At 37.2% G+C, this 27,975-nt stretch overlaps 1 protein-coding gene and 1 long non-coding RNA gene across 18 annotated transcripts; one reads left to right on the plus strand and one right to left on the minus strand.

The window, feature by feature from the left end:
• Positions 1 to 26: 26 nt before the first annotated feature.
• On the plus strand, positions 27 to 27,964 carry TMEM156 (transmembrane protein 156). Of its 17 annotated transcripts, none has more exons than XR_010361374.1 (11): positions 28 to 1,217; positions 2,329 to 2,668; positions 6,992 to 7,273; positions 8,553 to 8,801; positions 10,960 to 11,067; positions 14,176 to 14,283; positions 15,173 to 15,285; positions 19,516 to 19,619; positions 23,795 to 23,855; positions 25,700 to 25,826; positions 27,277 to 27,964. XR_010361374.1 is itself a non-coding variant. In XM_064418403.1 (8 exons), exons 2-7 carry the CDS (start codon positions 2,428 to 2,430, stop codon positions 19,614 to 19,616), a joined length of 1,089 nt encoding a protein of 362 aa, XP_064274473.1. In that variant the 5' UTR covers positions 27 to 1,217; positions 2,329 to 2,427; the 3' UTR covers positions 19,617 to 19,619; positions 27,271 to 27,964. The 17 variants fall into 17 exon arrangements, 2 of the variants coding, with proteins under 2 accessions (XP_064274473.1, XP_064274472.1); XR_010361377.1 differs by having other exon boundaries at positions 14,179 to 14,283; XR_010361369.1 differs by lacking the exon at positions 15,173 to 15,285 and having other exon boundaries at positions 27 to 1,217; positions 22,240 to 23,855; positions 25,696 to 25,826; positions 27,271 to 27,964.
• LOC135299397 (uncharacterized) lies at positions 10,113 to 13,688 on the minus strand. The gene is made up of 4 exons (XR_010361379.1): positions 13,539 to 13,688; positions 11,246 to 11,489; positions 10,883 to 11,035; positions 10,113 to 10,552 (listed from the first exon to the last, which is right to left on the minus strand). It is a non-coding gene; the product is annotated as an uncharacterized LOC135299397 (long non-coding RNA).
• Positions 27,965 to 27,975: the final 11 nt, after the last annotated feature.

The following is a 27,975-nucleotide window of genomic DNA, read 5'->3' on the forward strand; positions in this document are numbered from 1 at the left end:
GCGCCCCCTGCCGGCGGGGCAGGGCATGCGGCGGGGGAGCCCCGGCCCGCCTCGTCCGGTCCCTGGGCGTCTTTGTCTTTCTTCCGAAAACACAAAGCCAAACATTTCCGTAGCTGCCCGCTGCCCCGTTTAAGAGAAATAAACGTGTGGTAATGCACACCGCAGCCTTTCGCCGGCTCTCAGGACGCTGTACTCAATGCTGAGGCAGCCGGTCCTAACCGCAAGTGTGCAAGCACAGGCAGCCTTTCCTGCCCTCATCGCTCAATGCCTTACCAGTGACCGCTGCCATCCAGAGGCTGCATAATTTTCCAAATTAATAGACTGTGTGACAGCCAGATGCACCTCCAACTGCTCAAACTGATTTAAGGGGGCAGGGGCCATTGCTGAGGCATGGCGGTGCAGGTTTGATGCAGAAATAAGATCCACAGCGCTTGCTGGGCCTCATTCTGCACGGTGGCCTGTCCGACAGTTCTCACCCCAGCTGGCTTTAAATGACTGAGCCGGTTTTAACTAAACTTGACAGAAGGATGGGGGTTTCAAAGATGCTAGTAGTTCCAGCTGTGTAAAAATTACTAGCTAGGTGCAGGGAAGGTTGTCCCCAAGAAAGAAAGCTCATGTTTTCCAGGTTGGTGTGTGGCCAGGCCATACACGCACACACTCACACACGCACACACTCACACACACACACACACACACACACACACACACACACACACACACACATACACTCACACACACACACACACACACACACACTCACACACACAGAACTGGCCGAAGGTAGCAGTGCCTAAAGCTTACGGTGTCCCTGAGGGATGTGCAGACAGATCATACATGGGCACTTGAACTCAGAAACAAAAGTAAAATCTGCCATCACAATAGCCCTAAAATAAATATGCCCCATCGACTTACTGCAGAGTTCTTGGAAGGCACCTTCTGTAGAATCTGATGCTCAGAGTATTCCACAGGTTAATACTGTATCAGCCAGAGCTTGGGTGGAATCCTATAGTGCAATATCTATTCTGGCAGTGGACACTAACATCACTGGTGATAGTCTGTATCAGAAAGAGACAGATACACACTTGAAAAGTCCTCCTGCTGCTCTCCAGCATTTTCTCCATATCTTCTGGGCAGATAGGATGGGTGAACACCATACAACACTGAAAACAGGAAAATGAAAGTAACTGATATAGAAGATACTAATTGGCAAAAACGAAGTAAGCTAAATTCCTAATGGATTACATATAAATTGCCTAATGTTTTCCTTTTCAGCTCATACCTATGATTTTTTTTGTATCCTATTGCTTCTATTATACTACGCTGTCAAAAAATCAGAGTTCATTTTGCTTTGATTTCATTGCTTTCATTGCATGAATGTGCTACATTTAAAATATATTAAATTTATATTCACTACAGCTTCATTAGGACTCTTTCTATAGAATGAATACTGTATTTGCTTCCACTTGCCTTACTCATGTTCTGAGATAACTAGATAACAAAAAGAGCATTTCGAGTTTGTAGGGCATTTCTTATTTTAATTTCAACAGTATTACTTCATTTGGGTAGTACTCAATATTTAATGGCTTGTGGGAAAAATACGTCAGGAAACATCTTTCTGAATTAATCCTTTATACTGCATTACTCTATATTTAAGTCGTTTGTTTTTACGTATGCATTATTCAGAGTAGTTTTATTCATAACATTTCAGAAATGTTCTTTGCAGTTTCATCTATAAGAAAAAATTAGAGAATATCATGGTGGTTGTCAGAATTAAATACTTCACTTTTAACTGGAAAGTTTAGCTGAAAAATTGTGACTATGATGTATAGAAATAGCAATGGCTCTATCCCATCTTCTTGTGGTGTAAAGAATGATAAAATGCAAACTGAAGACACTTGACGGATTGGCAACACATCTGACATCTTTTAAGAATATAGCAGCAATGATAATATGAACAATTCATCCTCAGTTCATTGTACTTAATATATCACTGATTGCCAGGTCAAAAACTTTAGATTATAATGATCAAATCAATAGTCTATTAAAGTCTGAAAGATTCTCTGTTACATAACGTTCCACCTAGCCACATGCAAATATATATAAATAAAACAATAAAATCCCCGTAACTGACTCATGTGATTCTGAATCATTTTTATAATGAGGATCTGACTCATTTTTTAAAAATCTTCTTGGCCAAATGAGAACAAAATTCCTTCACAAAGATAACTGATTTACTGTTTAGCAGGTATATGAAAGTGGTTATTAAAGGGTTTTTTAAGTAAAACTTCCACAAACATATAAAACAGTTGTTGGTTTTTTTTCTTATAGTCATTGTGGTACATGAATTTAATGTTGAGCATGTTTGAATGAATCATCTTCATGATGGTGAAGGCCACGTAAGAACAGGATTTGGATTTCTGCAAGTTAATGCAGAGAGAAGTAAAAAGGAAAGTCACTATAAGAAAAGGAAATGAATTAATGTTATTTTGCATAGTGTCTGCACTAAGTGAAAAGCTAAACCAGGAAGGAAGTTGCCATCACTATGCTAGATGGGAGTGCTTCAGTGACATGTGCTTGCTTTTGAGAAAACCAGTAGTCTTCAGATTAGGACTAGGGATAATTACCGTGTTTATTTTGTGTTTGCCTGAATTTTTCAAAATCCATGAAGGTGAGTGATGAACTTTTAAAAGAAACTTTTATTTATTCTGAAGTCTGCAATTGAAAAGTTGGCACATGCTTTCCCGAAAGCAATGGTTAGGATGCTGCACACATGGAATTTGCAAACAATATAGACTCTTTTTGTTAGTTTTTTTACCAACAGAGTTAATTATATGTGGTAATTTGAAATGAGTTTGTAGTTCATTTACATACACTGCAAAATTTTTGGTAACTATTTCCATGCATGTATTTTTAAGGCCTTCATAATGAAGAAAGTAGTGGAAATGCTAATGTTCTTTTATAGCATGTGCTCATGTCTTCAAAAACAACTTTTTAGAAGTTTTTATCCTTAAATGCTGTAAAACTTTGTACAATTAGTATCTAGCAATGAGATGCCATGTGTGAAAGCGATATGTAGTGGTAACCTGACAAAAAGTAGAGCAGAATGGATGTAACTGAGTAAAGCAAATCTTGTAGCATAAATGCCAAATACTTCTTTGTGATCCTAGAGGCTGATACTGAATTTAGGATAAATGTAAAGTATGCATCTGTGCAATTTACTTTTTTAAAATTGCATGAGTAAATGAAAATAGTTTTTTCACATCCATTCCTAAGAAAGCTTTTGAATAAATAAGTGTTATAATAAAATGCATTCCTTTGACAAAGAGTATATTCTCAGGCATCATAACATAATTTCTTTATGAAGCATATAATTTTCTGAAATAATTTAGTATCAAAATATCCAGACTAATTTACTTATATATTTTTTTCATTAACCATAGAATGGACATATCAGTAATTTGAATATAATGTATAGATTGTTATAGTTTATAAATGAACAAACTTGGTAAGCTGTCATAAGCTTTGAATATAATATTTTATAACTCAGTTTAAGATATTGGAATAATTAATGTTTTACCTCCATGCAGAAATAAACAAAGTATTTGTAGCACAGATCATCCAAATAAACAATTACAGGACTATTACCAGAAGGAAACATTAACCTTAGTGTCAAACATCCAAGAATAATTACATTTTTCCATGGTAATTTTTCTAGATTGCTCTAATTGGCCATGCTTTAGGCTGCAATAGTGTGATCACTGCAATTCTGTCTTAATCATAGCATGTCTAAAATAAGATTCTGAAGTATATGTGCGGAACAGAATTATAGTTGGAGCAGCTCAGATTTATATTTGGAAAATTAGAATTATTGCTGCATTTTGGATGTTTTAGAAACTAAATTACTGTATAACAGACTGTGTAATGATGTCTAAATTACATTAGAAAGTAAATATGTTGAACAATTTATTCAAAATCTCTAAGGATTTTGGGTCTCTGGTTTCAAAAAAACCTTCTGTTGAAAACTGGTTTTATTTCAGATTTTGTGACAAACCTAAAATATACAGATTTTTTTTGTAAATGTTTCAAATTGCTGGTTACACTATGATGCTTCAGCAGATAGAGTTGTTGGAAATCTTTGAGATGTGAAATATAGTCACTGACTCTTCCTCTGCAAGTTCCTAAATGAATGGCAGAAAGCTCCTAATTCCTGGATGTCTTATCCCAGGGGAAGTTCCAGCATTTACTTTCATTCTGGAGAGGGAATAAAAACGGAAATTTATGATTAAATAAAAATTTTGGGGGAGACCAATTTGCAAAAAAACCAACCAACCAACCAACCAAACAAAAAACCCCTTTATTTTTTTTTAAAGAATACAGTTCAGCGTTACCAGAAGTAAAATGTTTCCTTTCTATTTGTGAAGCAGCCCACTTGTTCGGTTACAAGTCATTGAACCTTTAAATTACACTGATTTAGAGTAGGAGGTTATCCTTTTGGAGTCTGATGCTTTCAATCCCAGTCCTATCCCTTGGGTCCTGCTACTTGATGGAGTGTATCTCCTTTAATCTATCAGTTGTCTATTCCCCAATTTGTACCATAGGTCTTGTATCTCTACAGTATTATGTGGCAACTCCAGCTTCCATGAGGAAGTGATAAAAAATGCAGCTGTACACGCTGCTGCTCTCACTCAAAACAGAATGCTGCAGATCAAATGAAAAAGAGTCAAACCCATGCAAAGTGAAATATTTGTTATTTTCTTAATGGGGAGCAAGTTTTTTATGAATTTTGATCTTCCCTGTGAATAATTTCATTTTAATGGATTTGGATTTTATATGAAAAACCACCCTGTAAATAGAAGTTTTATAGAAGAATTTAATAATCATAGAACTTCTTAACATTAAGCATGTGGTTACAGGTCTTTGAATATAAAACAGTTCCCCAGAGATACTTTGCATGGTTTCATCTCAGCAATCCTTTTTTACTATTCAGGCTGCCTGTATTCAGATTTCACAAAACCCTTTCCAAATTTCTAGAGCGGTGTTTACATTTGGGAGGCTGCTTCCCAGTTCTGCAGTAAGGAGCAAGGATGCTATTGCTCTCTGTCTGCCATGTAATCCACTGGGAAAGTGCAGTGTTGTTGCAGCCCTCCTTCAAGTGTTCAACAATCTGAATCTCTCCTTAGAAAGGCCACAGTCCTGTGATGTGGGAAAAAACAAGTTTGTTTATGCTAGATAGTCGTTTGATCTGCTGTCTCAGTAGAGACCTTTCAAGAGGATGGTAAGCACCCTCCCTAACTCAACCACATTCACACCTTTTCCACTCAGATAACATGCCTTTGACACACCTGCAGCGTGGCTCACAGGCAGCTCTGGAATCTGTTTAGCCATTTGTGAAGTTCAAAATGGACTTTGCATCTGAACATCGATGTCTGCCACAGTCCAGTCAGCAGATTCCCAAGTCCATGTACCGATTTATTGGTGAAAAGAATATGTTAGGGAATTGTGATTAGTTGCCCTTGAAAGCTGTAGCAGTGATTTTAGACTGGTTGCCCAGATGCCATGGCTTGCCATGAGAGCAGAGTAAACATTCAATTTTTGCTCCTGGCCCATCTCCACAGACAAGTTCTACACAAAATGCCTCTTTCAGGTGGAAGAATTTGATCTCAGAAGCCTGCTCCAGGACCTGTTGTGTGGGTCAGACTGTAAGCAATTCAAGGAAAATTCTGTGTCTTGCCTCAGAGAAAGATCAAGCCCTAAATTTTGTATGATATTCTTCCTTTTTATATCAAAAGGAACTTTTTGTTACCTGAGTGTTTTACATTTCAATTTATTATGTTTTATAAGGAGTTCATAGCTCTCTGATGTTGTGTTAGTAAAGGGAAAATAATTGACTTTGACATTGGAGTTGGGATTTTATTTCTGTATCCTGTCTGGAATCTCTTACTGAATCATTTCTGAGGTCAACCTGCTGCTCTGTGAGCACTGAAGCAACTAAAGGCTATATTTTGCTCTCTATACATAAGGGTTTATGATCACATTGCTCCAGTTGCTCATAATGGGAGTTAGATACAAAATTTTCCCTTTATAGAGATGCAAGGGTACTACTAGAGTTGGAAACATAGCTATAAAACTGTAGGTTAGTGCAGCTCTGGGAAGTGGTTATTCATAAATACATATTTCATGTTGGGGTCACACAAATTTCTTTATTCTTGAGTTTTTGTATCTGAAAAAGTACTTCAAAGTTACTGAAAAAGTGGTTCAAAGTTAACACAAGCAAAAATTTTCATGACGAAGCTCTACTGTAAAGTGGAAGACAAATCGCACTCATTTATAACTGTGTTTTTTGCTGTTTTCCAGAACTGCATTAATGTACTCTAGCTATGGTACTTTGAAATTTGACTGTGAATACCAAACCCAAAGGTCATAATTAAACTCCATGTTTGTTGACTGAATATAAGAGAATGTGAGGGGTATGGCTGGAGCATTCAGCAGCATTTCTGTATATTTTCACTCTGTGGTTTCAAGGTCATTTGGAAAGAAAGCTTTCTTTCTGATTATTGCTACTTCACAACATAAATGCAGTGGAGTGTTGCAACTGCACTGTTCCAGGGCTGAGTTCCCTCTCCAAACAAGTTTTCTCTTCTTTTGAAGAAGCATAAATGTGCTTTCTCTTCTTTTGAAGAACAGTCAAATTGGAGCAGCTTTGAAATAGGAATGTGACTAGATACACAATACAGAAATTCCAATTACTATTGCAAGAGTTTTAATATAATTCAGAAATAAAATCTAGTGTCAAGCTTGTGGGAAGACTGTCCTTGCTTTCTCTTACATTTAAATGATGCATTTAACATCCCATCATAATCCTCAAGAAAAAAGGAAAAAAAAGTACATTTCATCATAAGATGGTTGGAATATCCACTACCTGATTCTTCTAATCACATATTTGTCCATGTGTCCTATATGATTGACTAACGTAGAACTCTTTCTTTTACAGCTAACACTGTAATGGTGTCCTGCAGGGATACCTGTTCTTCAAGTAACACCACTTTTCCACTTTGTACTTTTGACAATTCTTACAAAAGATCAGTGCAACAAAGAAGAGAAACCCAGACCATTTTGCTGAAGGTCATTATAAATAATGCAGATTTCCAAAATATTCCATGTATTTGCCAGTCATCCTGGAGGGAGCAACAGTCCCACCCTAAACAGAGAGCGTATGAAACCAAGAGGGATATGAATGTTGATCATCAAGGATCAGGGTCAATGGCTAAAAAAAGTAAGTAGGATAAGAGAAATACTTAATTTTGAAGTAGCTAATTACAAAATAAAAACCAAGTCTTTATTTGGTACTTAGAAGAAAATTATATGCTCCTGGTTCTCTATGGTCTTTGCAAGTCTATGAACAATGGTGGTTTTTGGCTTTTATTTGCATGGCTAGAAAATGCTGATTTTGTGCCAGATTCTCAGTGGCATTCATTCCTGCCTGTCAGTGAAACATATCGGTAGCATGTAGTTTCTAAAGTGTTTAATTTATTTCTAAGGAGTTGTACTTTCTGACAATTTTTCAAGCTGAATTTACTTTTAAATGTCATTATGGAACTCTACACATAGATTGCTGGCATTATGAAGATAGGCTGTATCTGAAGAACTAATGTAGTGCGTAACTATTCTGATGGCAACTATGGAGGAAATAACCATTTTTGTGTTTGTAGTCTACATTATCATCCACTGTGTAGTATCAGGAATGGCCTTACATGTTTTATAGAAAGCAGCACTGACTAAGGAATGGCACAGCAATACAGAGGAGAGATAGCAACCCACATCTTTTCAGAGCAGTAGCAGCCCATTCCTTCTGTGACACATACACTTGCAAATATCTGGAAATCTTTGGGGAAGAGGATGCCTCTTTCTAATATTGTCAGCAACAGGGGCAATAGGCCAAGTCCTGAATATAAGAAATTCAGTTATTTTCCAACCATATATTTTCCTTATTACAAAATAGCTGTCTTAACAAGCATGAAAAATAAAAGCTTATATATGGCCAATCTCTGTTCTCAGTTATACCTGTACAACTAACACTTTTGACAATATCTCACCTGTTTATTGTAAACACAGCACAAGTCTCACATATTCTGTGGTTTGAAGCAAAGCAAGCACCTCCTGCAACTGATAGCAGATAGACAGTGTGCACTTCAAATCTCTGTCATCATGTGGTTTCTGCCTGGGTTCTATCCTTCTCACGGCCTGATTTTTGCCTGTTGCCTTTGACAACTGACAGCAAAAGCAACAACAAAAAAAGGTGACAGTAAAGGAAAAAGGGGTTATAACCCAAAAAGGGTTACCTTTGCAGGGAAAATGTAAGAGATAACCAATGCTCTTCAGATCTGTTCAGACTAACTTTACACAGTATACATTTATCCATCTTTTTCCTAGTCAGTGATGTAGAAGCCTTTATGTTTTTGCAAATGAGACAGAGAATTCACTGTACTTTTTGAGAGTTGTCTCTTAATCTACCACTTGTGTAACTGTTTGGTTTTAATTTTTATTTCCAAAAGCAAAAGGCTCTCTTGAAGTGAAAACAGAAAATGCTATTTTTTTGGATAAATATATAAATTTCACCATGGTTTCCAAGAAAGAAGTGGAGCATAATATGAACTACCTGGTGGAAATCCACATCAACAATTCTATAGTCGGAGGACAAAACACAACCAACGAACAACTAAATCATTCTTGTCTCTTGGCAATGATGGAAGACCAAAATGACTGTATAAATATTTCACTGCAACTGAAGTCTTATATGGAATGTAAGTTACAAAAGAAATTCAGAAAGGAAATCAAACAAGAAACAATATAATCTTGCAAAAAATCTCAAGTAGGTAGTTGTCTGCTTCTAGCAACCATTTGAAGATACTTAAATATTTCACAAGAAGAGAATACAATTTTGAACACCCCTTATTAAAAAAAACAATTCATAGTGGACAGCGGATGATTTTTATAATGATTTAAAGCAGGTTTAGCTGTACCCTTTTTTTTTTCCTAGAAGAAATACAGCAAAGTAAAGATCTGTACATTGTTTCTTGCTTAGCAGCAACAGACTCACACATTGCATGTGACAAAAGCTGGAAATACAATTTTCCCTTTCCTGATAATGACATAACCCTCTTGTCTTGGAAGTAAATTTAAAAATCCCTGTTAACTATGGTGATAATAGAATCAGGAGATAGGTTTGACCATTCTAATGTTGTACTGCAATAGCCTAGTATATAGCCTCACTACAGTATGCTTAAAAGATAAATCTTCAGCTGAACTGAGCTTAGTTTCCCCAGAGGACAACTTTCAGCTTCTTACATTTCTCTTTGTGCTGCAAGAGTTTTTTGTTTGATTTCCTGACCATAGTCAGGGCTTCCATTCTGTCTATCTATGATGCTTGTTATTTGGAAGTTGCTGAATTATTGCATTCACCTGGTTTTGCATGGAAAATATATTTTATGTACCTTTGCTGGAAAAAATATGGGTTTTAGAGTTGGATTAATATATGTTAAATAAGTCCAGGGAAAATCCTAGAGAAGCAAGGGCAGCTTTGGATTGTTTTGATTTTTTGTTTGGATTTTTTTAAATAGGTGTGTCTAGCCATGAGAGAAGCATAATTTGTAACTTGCCCTGCTAACTTGTGTCAATACTATGAGCTAACCACCCTTTGTTAATACTGATTTACCTGGGTAGCAGTAATCTCATATTAGCAATGAAAGTTAACAATATGTCTTTGTAGCAGTAATCTCATATTAGCAATGAAAGTTAACAATATGTCTTTTTTTTTCTCTCTTCTTCAAAACAACCAAAGAGGTGCTCAGGGCTTTTACTAAGCAAGGCTGATAATCAAGTCATTACAAGCCACTACAAAATGGGGTAGACTGCCCTGTTTAAAAAGAGCCTAGATTACTGTATAAAAGATATTTTTAGTTCTAAATTAGGAGGAATGAGACATAGGGTAATTGGCATTTGCCTCCTGAGTTCTTGATGGAGAAGATACCAGGGAAGTTGAAGTCTAATTACACTGTTCTATGTCAGGGAAAGGGAAACAGTAGTTTGGCTACAGTCTGTAATTTGTTTTTTTTATGATTTATGGTAACATAGCTGGTTTTTAAAACAGTTAGTTGACAGTGCTAAGGTATGCATTAACATGCAACTGCCAAAGAAATTTGGAAGGCCATTCAAACAACCAGAGGGGAAAGTTCACCACATCATTCCTTTGTTGTATACAGTCCTGACTTGTACTAGTTATTGAACTAAATCCCTGTGGAATGTGGGTGCAATTCTGCAGCAGCTGTTGTCCAAAAGGGCAGCTTACCTCCTGTATTCAGTCCCATGTGATTTTCCCTCAAGGCAACTTTAAATTAATTCTCCAGAGGGCTCCTGTTGGTGGCATTTCCTCACTTTTTTATAAGAAAATTTCTGTATGTAGAATCTTGCCTTCTCTCATATATGAAGATAGATCATGAGGTTAAGAATGCCAGAAGAGGCCAATGTTGGACAGTGGACCACTCCCTTCCATGCTCTATGCAGACAGAGGGGACATGTATTATCCTTCTTCTACCCTAAATATAAATGTTCATCTTTGAAGCATTTTCATTGGCTGAGTTGAAAAGTTTTCATTCACTCAGTCATCTGTATCTATTTCAGCCATGGGGAGATATATAGATATAGAAATAGATAGAGATATAGATATAAAAATACAGGCAAACATTAAGATAAATTCTAGACAGGAAACCTAACATCAAAAGGCTGAAAGAAAAAGGGATAATCACTTTTTTGTTTGTTTGTTTGTTGTTTTGTTTTGTTTTGTTTTGTTTTTATCTGTGGGGATAGGCACAATCTGAAAACCTACCAAGAAGGAATGTTCTGCTTTTCTCTGCTGCCGGTGATTTGTTGCTTAATTTTCTCTCTTGTACGTTTTATGGACAGATCCAATGTGTATGACAAAGATCATTTGGCTCACTCTGATTCCAGTAGTTTTTGTGTTTACTATTTCAATCGTCATCTACAAAATAGTCCAAGAAAATAAACGGAACTGTAAGTAACGAAAAGTTAATCTGCATTAATCTAAATTTCTATGCAAGGAAGAATATATTAATTTATAATAACAAAAATGTTGATTATTATTGTAGCTCAGACACTGATATTTTCATTGTCAAATGGTAAAGCTTCTTAGAGACTCACTAAAGTACTCAGAGATGGTTGATAGCATTACCTCTCACATCTTTGGTGGGTGCAAAAATTGTAGATGCACATCCAAGCTCGTTGATGGCAAATTAAATGTGGGGGCTTTGATAGAGAATTGGTAGTGATATGAACTTCTGGTTTCACACTGATTTCAGTAGATGAAACAATTACTGTTAAACTTTGTGGAAGGTTTTACGCAGAAATGCCAATGACCAGTATAAGTGAATTGAAATACCCTTTCCTTCCTGAAGGTGATTCATTTAGGTGACAGTCTGAAAAAATTATGGGATAGATATGAGGAGGTATACATTCATCTGTCTGTCCTAAAAACTGGCTGTTCAAGTTCATTGGTGGTGTAATCCCTTGCAGGGCAACCAAGGTGGTCCTTCTTAAGCTGAGAACTGAATTAAGCCCAGATAACATTTCATCCTTTGCTATTACTTCAGCAAAGAAAACATTGCTGTGATTTCTGAACCATCACTATTGACTATTCCAAGTGATTAGAACTTTGCTATGAGAGAACTTGCCTTAGTTCAGAGATTGAAACAATTGTTTCTAGAATATTCCTTCAGCCATGTCAGGCTCTTCTCTTGGGATACAGGCTGAAATCAGATTTACAATATTTTCTCTAGCAATTGACAATGAATAAAACAAGAATAAAATTGTAGGAGTACCCTGAGCTTGAGACTTTTAAGCAATCAAGATAAAGTCCTTTGCACAAAAACAGTGCTGAAAATGGAACACTTGTCAGCTTCTGGTCCTTGTTTCTCTTCCCAAGTCAGAGGTAGGTGGTACCAGGAGCACATTACCTTTCATCATTGTGAAAAGAATATTACTTAAGCTGTTACCTGAGGGAATAACTCTCAGGTGCTTTTCACAGCATTTTCCAGAGACGTTCTGCTTGTGTCAGCCCTGAGCAGGCAGAATGCCTCCAACAACCAGCATTTAGTTGCTATTGCCAGGCAGGTTTGCATTCCCCTGTAGTTCAGAGGTGCTGAAAGGAGACCCTGGTCACAGGGGTAGTAAAACAAAAAATAAGCCATATCCATTCCCCTGATCATCCTTACTGTATGCACAGAAGGAGCAACAGAAGTCTAGCTTTAATCATAACTGAACAAAAGGAAAAATAGTGCCCACACACAAAATATTTCTGTGATTTTTTTGCATAATGTAAATACTTTATGCATATATTTTTAATGAATAAGCAAAATAATTGCTTGAGATGTCAAGTTTGTACCCTCTCCATCCCAATAAAAGAAACTCCTTACCAGATTATGTTGCTTAAAATACATGATATTTTACTTGCTTTACTTATTGCTAGAACCAATTTCTGAGACCTATTTCATGTATATAAAACCACACGAAGTGTAAATTAGGACTTTATAAGTGGGCTATTAAGTGCTCCAATTTAAAGGACTTTTGTTTGTAATTTGAAAACTACTTATAAATGTCATGTCTCTGATTTTCTATGCTTTGAGTCATAACATTCTATTTTTAATGTAGAACTGTAAGTAGTGATGATTAATGATTTAGTACTTTTATTCGTAATCATCACTTTTTTATTAAGCTCAAGTTTCAGAATCATTATGAACACAAACAAGGAGGAAGAGATGCCCTTTTGAGGCTTCTAATTACTGACTAGCTTCAAAGATATATTTTCTGCTGATTGAGGAAAAGTGGGTTTATGAGTTAAATTTATAATATATAACGTTATAACCAACATAATTATGTTACTGATAAAAGAACAAGTGCATAAAAAATAAAACTTGAGGTTTATGTGTATATGTTAAGATGCCACCTTTCACTGCAAGTCTATATTTTTTGTCAGTGGTGCTCAAAGAATAGAGCAGAACTATTAGCTATGTTCCTAAAACATCTCTTATGAATTTTCCAGCCATAATTCTGTAAGAAGTTTTTCTCTTAATTTCTGAGCAACACTGAAAGCTGTTAAGAAATGTGGAATTACTCATTTCCACTTGAGACCTTGCAAGATATTCTGCTAGGTAGACTCTCATATTCTGTGAATCACTATTTTCATGAGTGCATAAAATAAAATACCCAAATAAACTTGGTGGAGGTTACAACTGATCTAAGACAAAGGTCCTAAACTGGAAATTAATTATTTTGCCTTTCCCCTTCTGCTCTTGTCTCACAAACACTTCCAGAGCCTCCTTTGACATTAACTGTTACAGTGTATGCTTGGGGCTTTAGCGCTTTAGATCTCCACTGGCTAGCCATAAAAAAATTCATGACCTAAATAATTTTAGCTAATGAATTTCTTAGTGTTCTCAAAGGAAAGTGATAAAAATAAATTCTGTTACATAGAATTGGAGTAAGCCTGTCACCAGAAGCTGGCTGAGCCCTGGACTGCAGTCACTGCTGAACAGGGCTAACCACAATAGCTGCACGACCTCGTGCAATAATCCCACTGTGAGCACAGCATTTAGAGAGCAGCAGAAGGATGGAAAGACTGAGAGTTTATGAACTGGGTGCTGAGGAACAGCCAGAGGTGCCCAGTCCAGCTCTAGCTTTGTCAGGGGTGTGGAGCTTGCTGTCAGACTGTGCTTTGCAAGATGAACACCCCACACTAGCAAGGAATCTGTCAGCTTCCTAGGATGCCCATACACTCCATCCTTGCTACTCCACTGTCAGCAGTGAGAGTCCAAACCTGTACTGGAATATGCACTTTTCTTCATATCTTTCCAAAATTTGTTCAAGGTACACAGTTTAGAGAAAGGCAAAGAATAATTTGAAAGGGACAAATCTGAATGAAATTTCTACAAAATTTAATTCAGGAAAATACAAATCATCTGGTGCTTGGTTTTCCTCATCACCTTATTCCAGCACCTTCCTAATTTTTTGAACACTTTCCAAGGTGTTCAACAGTTTAATAATAAGGGGTTTACAAGCTTTCCTTTTAATCAGGGTTGATGCTAACATAAGACATTTTGTTTAAAGCAGATTATAAACAAAGAGTAGCAAAATCAGTTTCTACTGTTCTAAGAAGAAAGAGTTCCAGACATGGAAGAAGAACTGTATCTGCTACTAAAATTCATCCTTTTCCTGGTAAGTATATAAAAGTAAAACAAAATTTAACAAATCTTGAAGCATGAGGAGGTCAAGAAAGACCTTTTAGGACTTTCCTGTCAAGAGATACTTCAGGTTTGTTTCAGAGTTGCCTTGGTCCTACACAAATTTGATTTGGCTTATGTTAAGGAAACACTTTTTTGTTTTAAAGAAATAAATCTGACAACAAAACTATAAGAAGACTTTATATATAATGTGGGAATGCTTCTCCCAGTCTTCCCAGACTTTGAATTATGACTTTGAACTTTGAACTTTTTAATTTCTGGTCATATTGTGTGCCAGTTTTGAGGTTTGGCACCTGAGTGCTTTGTGTGTGTGAAAAGTATACAGAGATGTGCACATGTGTATGTATGCTCTATGTGTTTGTCATTCTTGATAAAATTTGCTGCCAAAGCATGGAATGAATGGCTGCAGCAGGACTCAATAAATGGTTTTGCTGGCACTTCATAGCCTATTTCTAAGGTCAAATTCCACCAAAATGCAATTTTGGGTTTCAGATAGGTAAAAAATTGTGGTCTTCGGAGAGTGTAGTATGCTTACCACAGATAAATTAAATGGCATGGCTAAACTCAAAGTTTGGATTCTAGAAAACTGGATTTGGCATCAAATATCTGTGTGAGTGCCAATTACCAGGTGTTGCTGTGTTACTGACATTGCTCAAAGAGTGAAATGTTGTAATAAATTTCATGGATTTGGGTTTTGTGAAGGGAGCTATATCTTTTAAAAGATTAACATGAACATATAGAATAATAGCTCTGAAAGGCAAGCTAACCTCCCTTCAAAACAAGAAAAATACAAAGCTAGCAAATGAAAAAAAAAAGGTTTAAAATGACTTAAGGCTTAAGCACTTTGCTTTTTGTTTTGTTAGTTCTTCGGGAGTAAGAGGAGACTCAATAATTTATGTCTACAACACAGTATTTCATGGCATTTCAATTTTGCCTAGAAAAGACTGAATAGCTTCTTGTCTGTCTGAACTCCCCTGTGAGTACAATTTATGCTTCTTGCTCCTAAAGCACTGGCTACCTCTGAGATATATTTATGAGCTCATTAATTTCATTCTGCAGGGAAGGAATTACCTTTCTGACATCTATTGTCTTGAGTAGCTTCACTAATATACCTGTTTAATCACATGTTCAGAATGGCATTTTTAATGTTGTATATCCAAGGCATTTTTGATGATGGGGTCTAATGGAAATTCAAATCTGGTTTTACTAGATTTTACTGGAGAGAATAGGAATCCTTATTGGTCTGTCATTCTCACTTTTAAGTGCCTCCCACTACAATCGATCCATGTAATCAAGAAAGATGCTTAGTTTCATGAACTGCAGTAATGGGGTTTATTTTAATATAAAATTCCTTGGTTTCATACACCATAATTTCAGTCAATCCAATCAATTTCATAGTTTATACCAATTTAATTTAAAATATAATCAAATCCATATGAAGAGTTTATTCTTTGCACAGTTGCTAAGCTTAGAATTTGTTACCATGCTAATGGATTACAAATAGCTACAGATCACTTTGTTGACAGCCCTTGACAATATTTTCCCTATAATTAGAGCATAGCTTGCAATCTTGAAAGAAACCATTGAGATCCACTGAAGACAATACAATCACCCTGGAAACACAGTAATGAGTACTTGAGAGGATGTGACAGTACGTCTTATAGATGAAAAGATGAATTAGTATTCCAAAAAGATTATTTGAAGAAAAGAAATTATAAGGAAAGAAAAAGATGGAAGCCTATACTTTGTGAATGAGAGTGAATTCTTAGGAGTCTTAGTAAATGACTGGCTTAATGTCACTGTGGTCCTACAAAAAAGTAATTTACAGCACGGATGTTAGTTTTGTGAAACTGTTAGTGGCTTTATATCCATGAGTCATTGTCATTAAGTCCAGTGACCAGAGGAAAGGGGGGAAAATGTACAGAATGTTCTCTAGGGAAGGATTAAATTTACAACCTTCCAAATTCACAGTACTGCAAAGGATTAAGCACATATAGTGAGGAGAGGGGAGCTTAATAGCATTCTAGTCATAAATGTTGATAAAATATTGTCTGGGCTGTAAAGCTAAAAAAGAATGCACTAGACCATGGGTTACACAAAGCACATTTTCTAGACTTTGGAGCTAGTTCTGCCATTGCATTTATATATAATAACTGTCCCTTGAATGGTGTGAACTGACAAAAAGGAGTTTCCCTTAAAGGCATCCATAAGACAAGGGAAAGAAGAGAGGGTACTTATTTTTAGTGCAAGAAGTATTCTTCTAGTGGCTGATCTGTATTTCCAGACACAGAGAATTTTCATCAAATAGAACTTCATAGTAATAACACATGGAAAAGAATCCATTAAAGCCACTTCCTTGCTTTGCATTTACTACAGAGAATCTTAGTGAGATTCCCACACATGAGAATTTTATTGCAAGAATTTCTTTGAAGAGCTTTCTTAAATTGAAGAGGCAGTAGAAGAGGTTTTAGAACTGCTTAATAAATTAATAATGGCAATTAGAAGAACTAGAATGTATTCCCCACAGAGTTTTAAAAGAGCTCAGAAACTGCTGAATTGCCGTTTGCAGCTTACTGCTTAAATCAGTCTCCCATGCAGATAAAAGGAAGAAAGTTATACTTACCCTGCTTTTATTCCTCTTCCTTAGCCCATTTTCCCTAAACCACTTTGGTACCTCTTCCATTGCTAGTAACTGACTAAGTGTAGTTATTCTCATGTAGCTGTAGCCTAAAAAAAAGGTAATCCTGGGCACATGGCACAAAATTACTTGTTGGAAGCAGGCCAGTGTGTGTGAACTGTATGCTACATTATTAAAAAAAAAAGAAAAGAAAAAGCAAGAAGAAATTGTAGAAGAATGAGATTGCATAAATGAGGGCATTTAATAACTAAGCTGAATCTGCCTAGTAGGGTTTAGAATATTCATTAACATAATTAGATGGGTTATACTTAAGTGGGAATTTATATTACTGGAATCTTATCACCATAAATTCCCATTCAGACTTAATTTTCCTACATTAAGAACAACATTCCTTGTTTATTTTGATTCTATTTTGAATGTGGCATAGGATGTGTTAGAAGAAAAGGATTGCTCTCATTCCTGTGCTAGAACTGGACAATAGGAATCATATTGTTAAAATCATCATGTTGTTGCTCTACAGTGTGTGTGGGCAGCCTTACTTCAAGCATAATACCTTGTTCTACATTGCTCAAACAGTATATTCATTTTTAGTGATATTCCATTGGCTCACGGAATCACAGTTTGGTTCCTTACATTTTAGGACACAAGTACAAGATTCCTTGACTCAATTGTCTGGCCCACAGTAATGCAAAGTTAGTTCTGATGGATGGTAGAGCATTGCAGAGTCATGGTGACAACAAGGATTCAGAGAATAAAACCTCAAACTTCCTGGTCTGCTGTTGTTTCCTGGACCGTTTGGGGTTTGTGACATCCATACTATTTGGTACAAGTGGGCTTGACAGCTGTAATTTGCACAGAAGAAACAACACGACAAATTCCCTTTCATTTGAATTCCTGTATTGTTTTCTGTGCTATCCTATTAAAATAATAGTTCCTTTCCCACAAGATTAGAGGAAATAGGAGAAATTCTGCCATATCTCTTATGTGTTGCTACAGCTTCTGGTCAGTTGACATGCTGGAAATAGAAGCAAATGCTGGCTCAGCAGTGTCAGGGCTGGCATCCCAGCGAGTTCAGACTTACTCCTCCCTGTATTCTGCAATACGTTTTCTTTTTAGCAAACAGAACAGGTAAGACACATGTTCTACAACAGCAAATAGATGCAAAGACAAGAAAGAGAAATTTGTTTAATCTTGGCTAACTGAAACATCACCTATTTGGTAGTCCCTCTCAGTTCCTGACATAGCTGAATAATTATCTTTCCCTCTGCAACTTATATGAATAATGCTGGCAAAAGCAAAGCTTCTCATAGTATTCAATATTTAACATAGACTCAAATATGTTAAATTTAACATAACCAAGAATGGTTACGTTAAACATAACCAAGAAAATTGTGAAGCCTTATTACCATTTTGGAGCTTTAAAATTTTTTTTCCATATAAAATGAAGGATAAAATCTATAGGATGCAGGTAACTTTAGGGAGCTTTTTATAGCCCCTGTATGCTTTCCATAGAGCACTGATGCACGAAACCTTTTCTCTGCTCAGTTTACATGCATGCAGAGCATTGTTACACACAGGCACTGAAGGGGATATCAGCTTATATTCCCATTCTCTCCAGATTCATCCTGAAGGTCAAACGAGATCCATTGTTATTTTTTAAAAAAACTTTTTAATTTTTTGACTTTGCTTTTCATATTCAGCTGCTTGAGTGCCAAGATCCAAACTCTAATTTTAATTGCATTTGTAAAGAGAGAAGCCCAAATGATGTAGTCAGTGAAGAATGAATATAGCTAGATAAAAGTGACATAGTTTATCCTCTTGTTGTCAGCTCAGAATAAACCCATTTGTAGGTTTGCAGAAGTAATGGATAGTCAGGGACAGGATGGACCCAGAGTCAAAATATTATTTGTGTTCTAAACAGTTCTTTGAAAAATGTGTTGGATAAACAACTCTGTGTGCATTTGCCTGACTGTGCTATCTCTGCATTTCCTTATCTGTAGCCCACTGAGATTAGGATCTGTGTGCTGAAGGCATCACCTCACCCCTTCCTGCTTCTGAGGTGTATGCTGTCACCTTTGTTGACACCTGGGTGATACCCAGTAGCTCTTTCTGTGTGTATGACAAATGAGCTGAAGCCACACTGTGTGTGCCTGTGACAATCTGTGCTGCTCTTATGTGAAAATGAGTCAGGAACTTCACACTCTAAATTTCCATTTTTTCTGCTTAACTGGCTAAATGTAGGGGTTTGTATTTTGGGGGACATTTACATAACCTCAAATTTGCATGCTTTTGGATTTTCACTACAATTTATTCACAAATTTATTTCACACAAATTTATTTGTCTACCTTCAAGCTGCTTTCCTGATAGACTTAGAATCAGCACATTGTAGTCCTAAAAGTATTAAGAGGAAGTTAAATACCAAACATGGTTAGTATTTTCAGTACTGTCCATCTCTGTCTTGTGTTCAGATGGGTCTCAGTTATTTTCCAAACTTGCATATGCAAGTCCAACACTCTGCAGATATATTTGCTGTTAATAATATGGATAAAAATGATTTTAACTTTCAGTAGTGAAAACCAGCAAACAACAGGTTCCACTTCCTGCACAGACCACAAAGATACTGCCTGTAATTCCTGAACAAGAGCACTGTCATGTGGATCAACTCTAGAAGGTAAGTAAACATCTTACAATCCTGATTGGTCTGGTTTGCCTCATATAGAAATGATAGTGTGGATATCTGAACAAAATAAATTATCACTTCTTCTAGCCAAGTGAATAAGATGAAAAACTGGATAATGTGTATTGTGAGAGCTAGGTGGCATGAAAAGAGAATCAGTTTTGCTTCTGCTACCAAAAGTGATCTATAATCATATGTGTTAGCCTAATAAACCCTGTGTGTCCCTGCAGACCTTGGTGCAAATTCTGACACAAATTTCTGGTGCAAAATATTGTGTCCTAAACTTTAGCACTGTGCTGACATTTTTTTCCTACAAGGGCAGAGAAAAAAAGCCATTTGCAAATGATCTCTGAAGAAAATTCCATATTTGAAATAAATAGCCTCCTTATGAAATTCCTCAAGCAAAAGAAATTGATTGCTCTGTTGTTCTTACACCAGTCAGAAGGAATGACAAGAAGCAGGTTTCTGTTCAGAACTGAAACTAATCTCCCAGTCCTAACTTTCTGCAGCCACTGTCCTGCAGCAATTGTTTCAGGAATTCCAGATGCAAGGAACCAAATCTTCATAGAAATGTGCAGTAAGAGAGATTTCTTCCTGAAAATACTTGTAATGTAGAAAAAAACAGATGCTACTTGAATAAGTAATACAGACTAATACTTCAAGTGCATAGGCCAGGTGATGGATACTTGCACACATGATATTATTGTGTATGGTGATTATTTTAGGTTAAAATCTTAAGGAGTTCCTTCTTTTATATTTCTATTTAAATTGGATGGAGTTTCATTGGAAACTCAATATAATGTCATGCTATCTTTTTATTGTGTTAAAAAAATATTGTACTGAAGAGCAGTTTGATTTTTGTACTTCATGTGGAACCATGAGGATGAAATTGCACATTGAGAATACAGCTAAATAAAAAATTTTGAACAGTTTTGCTGACAGAAGATGAAGTAAATTAATAACTGAGCTAGATTTTTTTTTGGTGTTTGAAGGAGATAGCTGGGTTATAGGATAGCATATTATAGTAACTAAAAATACCCCTGTTTAAGTGATTGTCATCCATAGATCTTGTGAAGACTTACAAAGATGAGAAGTTGTTAATATTACTATTTTTAAAATGAGGCTGTCAGGAGACACAAAGAGATGACATGACATGGGAACTCCGTGACATAACTGAGAGCAGTTCCCAGATCATCTGAGTTCAGCTGTTTGCCGTTTGGACTCAGTTTCTGACTAAGCAGGTGCTTTCCAGGCCCCATTAGCTTTCTGTAGTGCAGCTTCTTCCTTTTCTGCAGGGATTCCTCCTAGACAGTTCAGTACTACACCATTTATTTTTCTGGTCTCTGTCAACTATCATATCCATGTCTGCCAGGTAACTCCCCAACTTAATTGGTTTTTTTTCACTCTTGGCTTAAAAATAAGAAATTTCTAAGGTTGAAATAGGATGTGCTGCTAAGCAGGTGCTCACCTGTCTTCAGTGCCTTCACTTATGCAGTATTGTGGCTGATCATTAGTATGCTTTGTTAATTCTGTTCTTTTTCCAGTTTTAGGCATTCACCTAAAACTCTTCTTTTAGAAGCAGGGGGAAAAAGTCATGGCTCATTCCCATAAAAATGTAACTTTTGCGTAGCTAGAGGTAGGAGTTGCTGGGGTGACCTTTTGCTTTTATTACCTTAACTGTTAGGAACTAAAGGAGAGAAAGAAGAGATGGAACAGCTTTTCAGATTTTTGGTTGCTCTGTGAGACAATATATGAGATCAAGAACACTTTGGGCTTAATTTCTCCCTTTCCTTAATCTCTGTGTGAATGACTGAAAGAAAAAGATTAGGTATCTTGAGAAAGCCCAAAAGCCTTGTTCAGTTCTGTACAGAAGCAGGCTTGCTTTTCCAGATAGTCTTCCTGTCAGAGGGACAGCTGGCAGTGAGGTGAAATCCAGATGTGATATGTGGGAATAATGCTGAATACATTGTAAATTGTAATGTTACATGACATTGTGTGGAAATATTAAATAATCCGGCTGCAGAAACTTAGATCTAGATCTTGCTTTTCATCATGTTTTGTTTTGAATACATTTCTTAAAGGAATACTCTCTCAGAGCTGAATACGCTCTCAGAACTAAATACTCTGTGAAAATAATAAAAAGCACTTTCTGCTTTAGTTTTGCTTTACTTCCTGCAAAAACCCCCTTCTTCTCACTTCATCTGATAAGGTCAGATCCACATCATTACTGCTTGTGTCTGTGGGTGCCTCAGTTCCAGGAAAGCTTGCTAGCTTGTGGTAACTGAGTCTGGGGAAGGAAATTGTGATCTGCTTTTTGCACGAGTGTTGGGTTTGTCTCTGTGAAATCTCTAGAATGTGAAGTCTGCAGAATGCTGCTAAAGACTCGTTTGCTCATCGGGGAGAAGCTGTGTTACAAGTACTGCACATGAAAGCTAAGTACTGAGGCTGGAAAAATGCAAAAATAATCTAATTCCCAGAATTGCCAAAGACAGTTCTAGACTTCCTCAGCTTGATGAAGCGTGGGTTTTTCTCTGAAGTAGGAGGTGGGGTGGAGATGAGAAGTATGTACCAGGCAGCTTCTTGATCAAACCCATCATCTTTGTATCACTGACAGCGCTCCCCTGAAGAGTGTGCATTTCAGACCACTGATACAAGAGCCTCAAATAAGGAAGGGTTTTAGGCAGAGCTAGAATCATGAGAGAGCTCCACTGGGGATGCTGCTAACATCTGCCCTTCCCTGCCTCAAACCTGGCTTCTGTCTGGTTGGTAAGAGTTACTTCAATGCCTGCCCTGAATCAGACAGGCAAGATGAGTTATACTTTTCCTCATCTTCAGCCAGCTGGAGCTGCACTCAGAGAAATCATTAACCACAGCACGGAGTGTTTGATTTCTCTGTCAGGAAACTACCTACACAGCAGCTGTGGTAGGTGTAACAGCAGTTGTGAGGAGGAGGAAATGTAAAAGCAAGGATAACTGTGATCACGATCATTGTTGCTAATGAGCTGGAGAACCTGCTGATGGCCTCAGCAGTGGCCCTTAACACAACACACTGAAAGATGAAAGGCTGAAAAACATTGTTTTTAGCCATGGGAATGGTCTGGAGAGATCTATTTGCCTATTCTTTGCTTGTTGCTCCAGTCTGCAACGGTGAAGTATTACTCTTACTAGTAGATCGAGAGAGACATCAATAATCAATTACACATTACAATTTTCCACTGTTTTTCTTTTTATAACAAGAAAAAGACATTTTTTTCTATAAATGTCTTTTTTAAGCCTTTCGATTTAAGACAATACTGTTGATTATAAAATGTAAATATATTGATAAACATATGACTGTTCACGTGTTGCCATGTTTATCAATATACTTAGATCCAATTGTGTGGTCTATCTATCTATCTATCTATCTATCTATCTATCTATCTATTCTGTGTGTGCACACAGAAATGCACCCAAATGCTTCGTTATTCACTATTGCACTGACAGCTAGTTCAGCTAATAAAAAATGTGCCAACTTCTGCACACGCCTTTGCCAAAGGTGAATCTTTTCAGCATAGATTACTCAATGTCTCTGTATTTTCTTGGTAACTATTACAACTACACTCGAGTACCATAGGTAAGAATCCTCTGTTTCTGCCATCTTTCATTAAACTACCATATTAGCAACTGTCCTGGAAAACAATGAATGAGCCATGTCCCTCAGGTGTTGAGGAATGGTATTTTCCAATTTAGTAGTCCTGCTAAAACCACGCTGCAGCTTGCTTCCCCTCCCCTCCAATTGGAAGCACAAAAGGCAAAGATCATGGCTTGAGATATGAACAATTTAGTGGAAACAGCAATGAGATAAGAAAACAATAACAAAAGATATAGGCAAGGAAACAATTTACACGGAAAGCCTGGGACAATACTGACTGGCTCTTCTCTACCATTTTTCTCCCCACTGGAAGGAACACCCTTCTCCTTGGAAGCAAGAATCCTGTATCCCTGCTCCTGGCAATGACCTGAGGCAGTATAGAAAAATCTCCTAGCCATGCCCACACAGCTCCAGGCTCACAGCTACTGCAAAATATTCACTCTGTCCTGGCCAGACCCCAGGACAACATATGACAACTGGATGTATTTCCTTAGTGCTGTGAGAAGATTGTGATATTAATTACCCTAATTTTGTTTAGATTGGAAGCATGAACATTTTATTCAAGGCATATATTTGCATTCCGAGGCAATGCTGTTCAGGTAAGAGCATGCCAGAATAAGGCTCTGGAGGCACGACTTTTCTGCCTCTCCTAATGATAACTCCTTACTAATTTGCATGGTTGTAAGAAAGAACTGTTTATCCTCAGCTAAAAGAGAGATTGCATAGTGCTTTTAACAAAGCTTTACTTGCATCAACTGGTACTTTTAAAAGAACATTACTTCCATAAACTATTATTTTCAGCAGCTGTAAAATGTGTGATGTATATCTGGTTTGAGAAACCATGAGGACTAGCACTTCTAAATGTGCTTGATTCAGTGGCCATTCCCTAAACAGTGGGGGCAAAGAATAATTGAAGTAAGAAATTAAAGTGGGCAAGTAAGAGCCAAATCACCATACCCATGTGTAAGATGAAGGTGTTGGAGCATTCAGAAATATGGTTTTGTTGATGGTTATGTGAAATCATTGTTGAGTAGGGAAGGTTTTGGCTAAACTTTCCCTTGGAGGCTAAAGAAGCCTGCCTCAAGGAGTGACTTTGTGAGTCCTGCCCTTGTGACAATCTGTCTTTCCCTGGGGTGGGGCCGTGTGGAGTCTGGGCAGACTGTGCAGGGCTCACTGGCCTCTCTCACACCAAAGCTGCACTTCAGTCTTAGAGTGGTTAGGGCAGAGCAAAAGCCACGTTTGGCATGCAGAGAAACTGTGAGCCCTCTCCTGCAGTACCTCCGTCCTCTGCCTGTTTAAGGGGAAGGAGCACTGTATTCTCTGAATCAAAGGCAGCATTAATAGAGTTCATGAATGGTTAGGGACAGAACAGTGTTCTATTTTGGGAAAATAGGGACAGATAGAGCCATGACAGTTCTTGAATGAAGTGCTGCCATTTTATGAGGAAAGAAAGAAAGAAGAAAAACACAGTGTCTTAAAGCCAGCTGTTGTGGGCTTTTTTTTTCCTTGAAAGTGCCCAGTGTTACTCTCTGAGCTGATGCTAGATCAAATTCACACCTGGTCACTATTACCCAGACATTTTATTTACTGCATCCATCTCTTTGACAATCAATGCCTCAAGGACAAGATAAAAGAATCTTGGTATCCTGCATCCCATTAATTCTCATAATAAAACTTGTAGACACATCAAAGACTGCATAAAACTAATGAAAGTTCCACATCAGCAAACACTGATTTTTAGTACACTGCCTTTTGTCATGTGTCTTTGTAAAGGGCTTTGAGATCCTTGAACACCTAAGGTGCTTCATGTGTCTGTAGCTCTTTCTGAATGAAAGTGTAGCTGCACAGTTAAATAAGACAAGTTGGTGTCCAGTGAATATAGAAATTAAGGCACAATCTTATCTTCAGGTGAAATGGATTATAAAACTGGAACATAAGGGACAGCACATGGTGTATGGCTAAAAAGATGATAACCTCTGTAAAAAAAATAGTCAAAATTGTAAAATAGAAGAATTTGATGGGTCCCTTTCCTCTCACAATCTGAGAAGCATGTGAGCTTGAAACCCCCTACGGGTGCAAGGGTTGGCACCAGAGATGAACAAGTGTATGAGCAGCTGTGTCTTATCCAGCAACATTCAGATTATCATCACCATCATTGTTTTCTGAAACACTCCCATAGGAAATTAGAAATTTGATTGTGCATATCCCAGTCTAATGCCAGGAAATTTCAGTGCAGGTCTACCTAGGGTATTACCTGGGCTTTGGCTCACACTGCTGCTGCCTTGTGAAGAGGTCTTTAAATGCCATCATTGCTGAACTTAGTAGTACAAACAGAAAGTGCAACTAAAAATATTCTTTGCCTGTTTTCCTTATGTGATTGTGGCTTTACAAAAATGTTCTTATATTTAAAAGACTCTCTCTCTCTCATCTGTCTTCAAGCAAGGCACCCACACAAACAACAGAAGATAGAATTATGCAGAGAAAACAGTAAAACTCATAAGACATTCTAGCAAAGGCATGAGTGAGCTCAGGAGTGAGAGGAAGATTACAGTTAAGCTGCTTTCATGCAGGTATTTGTGAAGAACAGTAGGTGTGATTTTAAATTGCTGGGATCCTTCCAATTATCCTTTTGACAGTTTTTCTGAAAAGCCTAATTTCAGTGCTCTGAAGTGATAGTACTGTCATTAAAGTTATCATAAAATTTGGTGTGAAGCTGCTGAAGGGAGAAGTTCCCAGTAGTACTGACCTACCGGCTTTGAGGGTTGGCCATTTCTGTAAGAATTCATTTTTTACACCATAATTCCTGTTGATAACTGTGATTCTAAGATTTACGCCCTCAGGCAGCTTTAAATTGTTTTCAGAACTGTATGCACTCAATTCGGTATTTACTTTTTAAATATCATGAAAGGTAGTTCCTCCTGTTTCTGCTTCCGTAAGAGATTCTAGTCTTAATTGCATATTAAAATGACAGCTCCTCTCAGCACAGAAAAGCTCACAGAATCAGATTGCTGAGCACATTCCAGGGTACTTGGCACAATTACTAGGTCCTGCACTAAATGCATGCCAGGCTGTGGTTCTCTCCAAAGGAGACACTGAGGGTTTCCAAGGGAAGCACTCCTGCTTGCTGGCAGAGCTGGACTAGAAGGGGCACTGTGCAGGCCATTTAAACCCCCTGCTCCATTAGCTGGCATCAATTTTTGATGCAGTGTATCCTGCCTACATTTGTCATTTTCTAGCTCACTCTGGCAACTGCTGCCTCCAGTACGATTTCACAGCCAAGGAACACTTCTGAACCCAGTTCCTGCCATATAAAAGAAAATGTAGACAGATGTTGTAATCAGGCCTGCAGCTATGGGAACTACCAGAATGGGTGACAAGCTATATTTGCTTTTTCACTCAATGTGCAAGTTAGAAGTACAGAAATCCTGTACTTCCACTCCACCTCCCTCTTCTCCTCCCTCAGCATTTTATAGTTCCCTAAAAAGTAAGACAAGCTTGATTGGAATCTGGGAGCTCTGGGAGCTGCAATCCAAATTCAGAAGTGTCATTGATGGTTAGTGAGAAGCAGTTCAGGTGTGAATGTGGAAAATCTGCTTTCATTTTATTATTTCCAAATTTGTCCTGCCATATAGCAGTATAGTATGGGAAATGCAGTTGGGAACAGAAGAGCACTTCAGCTAGGTGCATGTGGTGAATGTTTCTGACTCTGCTCACCCTTCCATTGCCAGCTTCCCTGGCAGTGGGCGAGGCCTGGTGTGCCTTGCTCAAGTTCCTGTATCACACTCTCGTGGGGCAGGTACCTGAGCCACTTCTCAGCTGCCAGGTATCAATCTCAGTCTTTGCTCCAATCTGATGTGCATCACCTATTTTGTCTGCCTTTTAGTTACGATGTTGTTTTCTTATGTAAAAAAGAGGAGAATTTATTATTGTGAAAGGCAAAATTATGACATTTGAGATATATTAGAGAAGATTTACCCTCCTCTTTTTTTTTTTTTCTGATACTATTTTCTTTAGTTTCAGGTATCACCCTATGAAATACCAGCACTTCTGGATGAAAGAAGATACATCATACACCATAGAAGAAAGCATCCCCATTTCCAGCTTGGGGGGCTATGTTATCCATCTTTTAATGGGAAATGACAATTATGCATTTTAGTTGACAAGTTCCATTTTTTCCATCATAATTACTTTGTATTAAGAAAATATCAATTATGAACATGCATGTTTTGCTGCATAAACAACTGTGATAGCAGACTAGATTTCACATCTATTTTCTGTTCATTCAGGATTCATACTTAGTTATATGGTTGTGAGGTAATCCTTGTGATAATTACATATTTTTATCAGGGCAGAAATTTATTTTATATATTCCATAGGATAAGAAGTCTATATAAAGGTAGGAATTATCCTCTACTTTCATGAAATGAGCACAATTTTCAAACTACTTAATGCAATAGATGACTAAGATGCCTAAAAGATTCAGTTTCTGGCTGTTGAGAAGGGTGGCCAAAGTATTACAGAAGGAATGAATTCTGTAGCATGTTAGTTTCTGCAGTAAACCAGGAAGACCATAATAATTTGTGCAATATCTTAGTGAATAAAGAAAAAAATGTGGAAAAATACTGATTTGGCTTCAAATCACAGAATTGTTATTATAGATTTTTAATAACTCATTAAGACATTAAATGGGTTTGTACTTTTTGAGAAATTGCATTTCTG

The sequence above is a fragment of the Passer domesticus genome, chromosome 4, assembly GCF_036417665.1.
Source record: "Passer domesticus isolate bPasDom1 chromosome 4, bPasDom1.hap1, whole genome shotgun sequence".
NCBI lineage: Eukaryota > Metazoa > Chordata > Aves > Passeriformes > Passeridae > Passer > Passer domesticus.

Excerpts from the sequence above, each read along its gene's own strand:
- TMEM156 (XM_064418403.1), top strand. The coding sequence starts at position 2,428 with ATGCAGAGAGAAGTAAAAAGGAAAGTCACTATAAGAAAAGGAAATGAA. Across the intron at positions 2,669-6,991 it reads ATTTTTCAAAATCCATGAAG|CTAACACTGTAATGGTGTCC; the intron begins GTGAGTGATGAA and ends TTTCTTTTACAG. Across the intron at positions 7,274-8,552 it reads AGGGTCAATGGCTAAAAAAA|CAAAAGGCTCTCTTGAAGTG; the intron begins GTAAGTAGGATA and ends TATTTCCAAAAG.